Below are 8506 nucleotides of genomic sequence, written 5' to 3'. Positions count from 1 at the left end.
AAGCACATCACGTGCCTCCGCGATCACATGGGACGAGGTTCCATTTTGTGGCGTAGTTAACGCTCGACCTACCCAGTCGAGGCGAGGACGTCGTCGGGGGCGGTTGTCAACTCATCTTTGTCCGTTGACACCTGCACTTTTTTTTAAAAAACAAACAAACAAACCCCGAGAACAGACGATCGTAAGTGCCTGTCTATTCAAATTTAATAGGCGATCTAGAAGAGCAGTTGCGGGGGCGGGGGAGAGAGAGACGGTTGCATTGTATAAGTCTGATTAAGTGGGAGAGGAGCTTTAAACGTACTTTGAACCGTCTGCGGTGTGCGTGTGTGAGTGATTACATTTCCTCTTAACAGAAAAAGCCAGGAGAGGTAACATTGGCCTGGAACATTGGGGTGCGGCGGCGCCGCCATTTCGTGAAAGCACTCAAAAGGGCTAGGATGGATGGGCGGTCGTGTGCAACTCGCATGCGCAGCTCTCCGTAACTTCGCGTTGGCTGCTTAGGCTGCCTGGAGAAAAGGCGGAACCGTGGTGGCGTTTTCCAGTTGGACGATGGGAGGCTGAACTCGGTGGCTGGTTGGAACGAGGGGCGGGGCGGGGCTGGCGGGGGCGGGGCGATGGGCCCTGCGTGGGTTCTGCCTTCCCTGATGTCAGACTGCGGCAACCGAGGGCGGAGGAGGTACTGCGGCAATGAATCGAGCCGGCGTTGCCAGCAGCTGCTGCTGCTGAGCCTTTTGGGCGGCGGCCATCTTTTTTTTTCTTTTTTTTTGACTGCCGACTTGAATTTTTACGTTAATTTTTTTTTCTTTTAATTTTTTCCCTTCTGCAGCTACTCTAAAACGGTACCATGAGTGGTTGTCGTGTATTCATCGGAAGGCTAAATCCAGCCGCCAGAGAGAAGGATGTGGAGAGATTCTTCAAGGGATATGGACGCATCCGAGACATTGATTTGAAGAGAGGTTTTGGATTTGTGGTAAGCGGTAAAATAATAATAATAATAGTGCTTCGTTCAAGCAGCACTTAGTAGCGATGAGAGTTATTACTTCCTATGGGGAAAAGGAGCTAAGGTGGTTTTGGTAGCGACTTCAGACCCCTCAGTCTTTTTAAGTATGTAAGAATGATCTTTGCAGTGGCAATACACTTTGTAATATGTAGAACTGATAGTAAGTAAAAAAAAAGTTACAATGCATTAATTATATATATATATATATATAATAAAGTTACAATAAATTAATGATTTTCCTCACAAAGGGAGTTGGGATTTGGAATAAATTCAATGGACCAAAACACAAATGAAGCGGCTGCTGTTCTGTGCCTTTAAGAAACTTGAAACTAACCAGAGATGCCATTCAGTAAATCACCGATGCGTTATTTTGTTATTTAACAGGAGTTTGAAGATCCCAGAGATGCTGATGATGCAGTCTATGAATTGGATGGAAAAGAACTCTGCAGTGAAAGGTAACATTTCATAACCCTTTGATTGCATTTGGATACTTTGTACATGTTTTATTGTATGCTTGACAATAGCAGTGCTAAAACACATTTATGTTCAGTATGTTCAGGTTGGCCTACTTTGTCTGAAACTGGAAGGAGTCATAATTAGTATTCTATTAATGTCTCGTAGATGGAATGGACTGTTGTATTATAAATAGATGTAATTATTTTGCTTTCTAGAGTTACAATCGAACATGCTAGAGCCCGCTCTAGAGGTGGAAGAGGTAGAGGGCGTTATTCTGATCGTTTTAGCAGCCGCCGTCCACGAAATGACAGAAGGTAAATACTATGCAAGGAACACAGGTGATGCTCAGTTTAACTTTCTGTAGGCATAACTAATGAACTGAACATTTTGTTTTTGCTAGAAATGCACCACCTGTAAGAACAGAAAATCGTCTCATTGTAGAAAATTTGTCTTCTCGAGTCAGCTGGCAGGTTTGTTAAACATGATTATCTTAGACTTCGTTTAATGGGTATGTAATATATAAATTTTTTATTAAAGACTAATTTTTATCTTAAATTTAAAACATTTTTCAAAATTATTAATTAATGTTTAAATGCATTGTTCAAAAGTAGTTTAATAGTATTTTAATGTAATTTTACCTTGTTTTAAAAATCCATTTTAACCACTTTAAAAATCCATTTTATTTGCCAGCCTATCTGTGTCGTTGGCCTTATGACGAGGAGTGCCTGTGGGTTATCCTAATCGTTCTGTCTTGGTCACTCTTGGTTGGGCCTGGTTGACTTTTCCAGTCAGCTCCTCCAGTGTATCAGTTGGCCACCTCTAGATCTGTGTTTGCCGGTCTAGACGTAATCGATGCACTTCCTTAAAGTGCCGGGTTGCAGCGATCCCCGAAAGTTAACGAGATCTGATTCCTAAGTTGAGAACTGTACCTCCTCTAACGCTTCGAAATAAGAGATCGTGATCGAGAGATTTGAAAGATACGAATTAGGTGGTCCTTGGAATCCTGATCGCAGTAAAGTGATCCTTGGTGTAACTTCACAAGATTAGAGAATGTCTGGATCCGACAGTAGTCTGCTAATAGGGAGGGCTGTGCGATTAAAGGCTTCCATCGACTGGGTAGTTCTCTTCAAATGGTTGGCGAAGAGCCAGTCGGGCATGTACCGTGGTGGTATCTTCGATCGCTTAATGCAGTTTGCTGCTTGGCTAGCCTAGGGAAATGTTAATGAAGGTAAAGTAAACTATATTTTTAATGACATATGGGGCACAAAATAACTGGTTTTTGTTTTGTAAATGTGCTGTTTAGTTGTAAGACATTTCAGAATGCTTTCATACAAGTAAACTGTCTTGCATTCAGTTGTGTAAAATGTATAAACAAATAACTTTTAGATTTGAGCATTTTGCTTAAAGCAATATGCTGTTTTCATTTATTTCGTGCCCTGATATATTGTATCAAATACGGAATTATCTACAAGTGTGGCATCTGCCACGTTTTAATTGTTAACATCTTTTTTTGCAGTAATAATTTTTATTAATTGATAAAACATTGTCTACTTCCTTTATCTAACATATTTAATCTTGTGATAGGATCTCAAAGACTTCATGAGACAAGCTGGGGAAGTAACATTTGCAGATGCACACAGGCCCAAATTAAATGAAGGGTAAGTATTTTGGAACCATTGTAATATATTGCAAAAGATAACTTGGGAGAAGGAATCTCCAAAGTAGATTTTTGGGGGAAGTTTAAACGTTGATAATTTAATTTATAAGCTGTATTTCTTTTTTTAATTAGGGTGGTTGAGTTTGCCTCTTATAGTGATTTAAAGAATGCCATTGAAAAACTTTCTGGCAAGGAAATCAATGGAAGGAAAATCAAACTAATCGAGGGCAGCAAAAGGCACAGGTAAGAACTCAGCTAAGATATGCTTGTGTATACACAGTTGTGGTCAGTATAAACCTAACCTAACATGGATATTTATCTTTTTTAGTAGGTCTAGAAGCAGGTCTCGCTCCCGTAGCAGGAGTTCTTCAAGATCCCGTAGCCGTTCTCGATCAAGAAGCCGCAAGTCTTACACCAGATCCAGGAGCAGGAGCCGTAGCAAATCAAAATCTGTTAGTCGATCTCCTGCCCCTGAAAAGAGTCAGAAACGTGCTTCTTCCAGTAGATCAAAGTCTCCTGCTTCTGTGGATCGCCAGAGATCACGCTCAAGGTCAAGATCTGTAGATAGTGGCAACTGAATTGTTGCCTTTGAACTTTTAAAACCATACTTGCTAATAGTTGTGGTAAGTATGTGACTTTTGGGAAAGAAGGACTGAACCAGGGGAGGGGAGGGTTGTAACAACTTTGTAAATGTGGACCATCAGAAAGTTACTGAACTAATTGTATTCTCTTTTTGATAATCTTTTTCTTGCTCACTTCATTAAATCAGAAGTGTGTAGCTTAATGTATATTGCTAGAGTTCTTTGAAGAAACTAATTTTTTTGTATTTAAAAAAAATTCTAATTCTGAACATTTTCTCAATATACTCTTAGTAATTGAAATTTGGGATGTTAAATGTTTTAAATTGGTTAATTGAGCTTTACACCAGCTGTAAATAAAGCTTTATTTCAGGTTTTGGGAATGATTCCCAAATATTTGTTTGCTGCCTTGGCCATATTTCCAAACATACTGGTCAAAACTCATAATAAAACTTTTTTTAAAAAAATCTGTGTTTTTCTTTCAAAGCTGGGAGAGCTCCGTTTTACATGGGTTTGCACTTAGATGTAATACATTCTACAATTTCTACTTAATATTTGATACTTGGCATGGTACTTTGCAGGTAATAAAAGGTTCATGAAGTAATGGTATAAAATTGTCAACATAATAGATGTAACAGATGCCATCTTGGCTTACTACAGCCAGCCCTGAGTGAAGATAAGGAATCCTTAGGTAAATGGTATTTTACTGTAACTAATTACATGGAATACTTGGAAATGAAAATAGAACTGTCATGGCTAGGATAAAGCTGTTTAGGTAATTTTAAGTGCTCTGATGTGAAATGAAGGTCATAGGTCATTTCAATTGAGCCAAGTGACACAGTTGTGCGAGTAGTTTGAATTTAATACGGCACAGTTTAATAAATCAGCAGTTTGCTAACCTAGCTTCTGATTTAATGTGCTCTATGAATATAGATCCAGTGAGAAATACAGCACTTGTGCCAAGCTTTTTCAAGACTGATATTCATGTAATAAAAGTAGTTGGCCAAGCTTGTACTAAATTGTACTATTTTACAGGGGTCAAAACTATAACGACCATATTCTATCTCAACTAGTTTTACATATTGGAAGCCCCACCCCCGCCCCCCTAGTCAAAGAGTCCTTAATGCAAAGCCCACCTTTTCCAAAGGACACTATATTTTACAATGTATTTTTTATCTTTTATGGTAAGACTAAAGAAATGTGATTTGTCTTCTTTTACTTTAGTACATTGCAAGGCATGTGCAATCGGTGGTAGAGTCCTTTATCTTTTGGGTTTGGGTCTGATTGCATTATTAAAGGTGATACTGCTATTGGTTCAATCATGCCTGATTCAACAATTCTATGGACCAAGTTCTTCACATTCTCTGATTTTGTACAGCTTTCAGTTTATGCTCTGGCTGATGTTATCTTTGATGGTGTCTAGTCATTCCTGCTTTTCCCAAGCGATTTTGATTTCATAATGAGATGGCTGAGGCAGAAATTTGTGATTTTGCCTTCCAGCAGCCTTTGCTGCTGGAAGGTTTTGCATGTTCCAGTAATTGTCAAGAAAAGACAGCATTTTAAAGATGATAAGCTGTTATAAACAATGTTCTTAAACTAAACAGCTTAATAATCGCATTACAACTTACCTCCGAATGAACTTTTCACTGGCATTTGAACAATTTTGCAACAATCAAAGCACAAATCCAGAACTAAGCTTTTTAATGGTGATTTTCAGCGATTGCCTACCAGTGTTTCCATTTGGGCTGGGTTATGTTTCAGTGATGTAGCCTAGATTTTTATTAAGAGTATTTTAAAAATTTGCCTAACCGTAAATTAATGGAGCAATATGAGCTTGCAAATAAATAGAAAAAGGAAGTACAGAATTCTTCGCCTACCTGGTAGTTCAACATTTCCGTTGAGTGCAATGAAGCATAAAGAGGGCAGCTGCTGCTTGGATCAGTTATTACGTTAACTGTTGTGTTAAGATGCAAATGGAAGGTGGCAGCCAGAAAAAGAAACGGCTAACTGCAGGCAGGCTCCATAACAATTGGGCTCACCCTCTATTTTTATGATTTGTAAGATGTTTTAGACATTTAGTGCATTGGCCCAGCCGATCGCAATATATCCAGTGAACCAACTATGGTATATGAGCAGAGTTAACCTGCTGTGAGTCTGTCTCTTGGCAATACCTAATGCTTTAGGATTTATGTCCTGATAGTTCTTACTTGGGTTGGCTACATGCTCTCTGCTTAGTCCCAAAGTTGCTCTCCTCCCCCCCCCACACCTTTCAAGAGGGAACTGGATTTTCTGGTTTTGCTTTGAAGACGTTTCCCTCCTCCAAGAAGCTGCTTTAACTCTTCAACGTCTTCAAAGAAAAGCCGGAAAGTCCAGTTGCCTCTTGGGAGGGCGCGGGGGGGGGGAAGCATCTTTGGGACAACCATGATCTGGAAGACAGAATCTCCATAGACGCTTTCTGCTTAGATAAAAAAGGTCAGATACGGCCACGAGCCATTTAATACACGAGCCATTTAATATATGCGGGTGGATGCTGAGGTATCCTATCCCGACGTATAAAAACCAGAATGGGAAGCAGCAGTGAAAGATTCGGTACGATTATAAATGGCGCAGGACAAACCTTATTTATTTATTTATAATTAGACTTCTATACCGCCCTTCTCCCGAAGGACTCAGGGCGGGCTTCTCCCGAAAAATCAATCCGTCGCGGTCGTGAGGTACTTGGAACAAGAGTTTTAGGCACTATCCTCCGGTCTGCTGAGTAAAAGTACAGTATTGGCATTGGCGACAACTTTTCAGGTTAAAATTTAACAGGTCGGAGCCGCGCAAATTTGAGCGGCTCCTAGAAAGCAAAAAAAGAGCCGGCTGCCATCTAGTGGTCGACTGGTTATTTGCTACCCAGACCTAATCGCCCTAAAGATTAAAAGGACACCCATTTTCACGGGACGGGAAAGCGAATTCACTCTCTCTCTTTATTTTGAAGATCGGGGACTTTCTTGCTCTGTATATGCCTCTGCTATGGATGGCTTAAGAAGCTGTGTCGTGTAAATAGCGAGGAAAAAAAGCTTCAAGGTGAACGAGAAACCGGTCCTCGAGCTAAAGGAGGACGTTGTACTTGCACGCTTTCGGTCCATCTCACCTCGCCTTTTGCGGCTCTGTTTTGCAGAAACAGGGTGGGGTCATTTTTGGTATCGGTACAGCCCAGTCCCTTAAAGCTTTTTCCTGCCATACCTTGAAGGCTCCTAACCTGTTTGGTCTCAGCCTAACTTATCCTTAGTGGGCATCCAGGGGTGGGTTCTAAAATTTTTTACTACTGGTTCTGTGGGCGTGGCTTGATGGTCATGTGACAATTATTTAGGATAACTGTCTATATATAAAATAATCATATCGTCACCACTACCGGCTCGGTGGAAGCGGGCCGAACCGGAGAAACCCACCACTGTGGGCATCCCCGCTGACCTTGGCTGATCTCGGAAGTTACGCAATCGGCCTTGGTTAACATTTGGATGGAATTCCACCAGTGAGAACATCAAGGCTACAGGCTAGGCTTGAAGGAAGACAATGGCAAATAGACCCCAAAGTCACTGCAGAGCCTGGCTGGAAAGGCACTCTGAGCTAGCTGCAAAAATCCGGACGACCCAGCGAAAACGGAACAAAAAAGTTATCCACAAATCGAGAACCCGGATGTGGCGATATCCAGAAAAGAGACTTCACTCTTTTTTGTTGTTGTTCTTTACATCATAATAGCAAACAGGTAAAACAGGTAGAGCACCATATTATATACGATCAATGCACAACCCGGAAATCTTCCACAGAGTGATGATGCAGATGAAATCTGAAAGGTGGGTGGAGAGGAATAATTAGAGTTGGCTGGGTAATTGATCAAGTTGATACTTCTAGGACATTAGGTGTTATTGCCCAGACTCTAAAAACAGAGGCTCTCACCCACTTTGAAGAGATTTCCTATTCCCTAGAATAGGAAGCATTCCAGTTTGGATTACATTATTATTAGTGCAGTATTGCAGGCTACTTCTGCTGATCACCTGGCTGCCAGCAGTTTGGCAGATCGAATCTCACCAGACTCAAGGTTGACTCATCCTGGCTTGAGTCAAATTTTAAACGGATTTTAAATTGGAATGTTTTAATTACGGCCAAAATTATTTAATTATTTTAAACAGATTTTAGATTTTGTATGTTTTGTATGTATGTCTTGTTTTTACTTTGGCTGTTCACCGCCCTGAGTCCTATATTGGAGAAGGGCGGTATAGAAATTTAAACAAATAAAATAAAAAATAAATAAATCCTTCCATCTTTCCAAGGTCGGTAAAATGAGGACCCAGATTGTTGGGGGCAATATGCTGACTCTGTAAACTGCTTAGAGAGGGCTGTAAAGCACTGTGAAGCGGTATATAAGTAAGTGCTATTGCTATTATAGAACTGAAATAACTAGCAGTGTTATTTACTGAAATAACTAGCAGTGTTATTTGCAAGAAGCTCTTGCCCTGTAATAGAAATTTGACATGTATTTGGCAGATGTGCAACAGTATTCAGTATGAAGGTGAAGCAATACAAATACAGATAGTCTTCGACTTACAACAGTTCATTTAGTTGACCATTCAAAGTTACAACAGCACTGAAAAAGTGACTTATGACCGTTTTTCATATTTACAACCATTGCAGCATCCCCATGTCATGTGATCATAATTCAGGTGCTTGGCAATTGAGTCATATTTGTGATAGTTGCAGTGTCCCATGGTCATGTGATCACTTTTTGCCACCTTCTGACAAGCAAAATCAATGGGAAGCCAGATTCACTTA

The 8506-nt window shown here is 40.3% G+C and overlaps 1 protein-coding gene across 2 annotated transcripts; it reads left to right on the top strand.

Moving 5' to 3' along the window:
• On the top strand, nt 1-4087 carry SRSF5 (serine and arginine rich splicing factor 5). Of its 2 annotated transcripts, none has more exons than XM_034417650.3 (8): nt 1-181; nt 827-970; nt 1385-1455; nt 1672-1770; nt 1857-1926; nt 3041-3114; nt 3246-3356; nt 3442-4087. In XM_034417650.3, the coding sequence occupies exons 2-8, from the start codon at nt 845-847 to the stop codon at nt 3689-3691; spliced, it is 801 nt and encodes a 266-aa protein (XP_034273541.1). In that variant the 5' UTR covers nt 1-181; nt 827-844; the 3' UTR covers nt 3692-4087. The 2 variants fall into 2 exon arrangements, with proteins under 2 accessions (XP_034273541.1, XP_034273544.1); XM_034417653.3 differs by lacking the exon at nt 1-181 and adding an exon at nt 354-676.
• Nucleotides 4088-8506: the final 4419 nt, after the last annotated feature.

The sequence above is a fragment of the Pantherophis guttatus genome, chromosome 1 (genome assembly GCF_059756535.1).
Source record: "Pantherophis guttatus breed Tessera chromosome 1, ASM5975653v1, whole genome shotgun sequence".
Taxonomy (NCBI): Eukaryota; Metazoa; Chordata; class Lepidosauria; order Squamata; family Colubridae; genus Pantherophis; species Pantherophis guttatus.
Note: the sequence above shows the minus strand (reverse complement) of the source record. Positions and strands in the feature narration are given on the sequence as shown.

Bases quoted from the DNA above. Each gene is read 5' to 3' on its own strand.
- SRSF5 (XM_034417650.3), top strand. From the start codon at position 845: ATGAGTGGTTGTCGTGTATTCATCGGAAGGCTAAATCCAGCCGCCAGA. The intron at 1,771-1,856 runs GTAAATACTATG...TGTTTTTGCTAG, and splicing joins CGTCCACGAAATGACAGAAG to AAATGCACCACCTGTAAGAA. The intron at 3,115-3,245 runs GTAAGTATTTTG...TTTTTTAATTAG, and splicing joins AGGCCCAAATTAAATGAAGG to GGTGGTTGAGTTTGCCTCTT.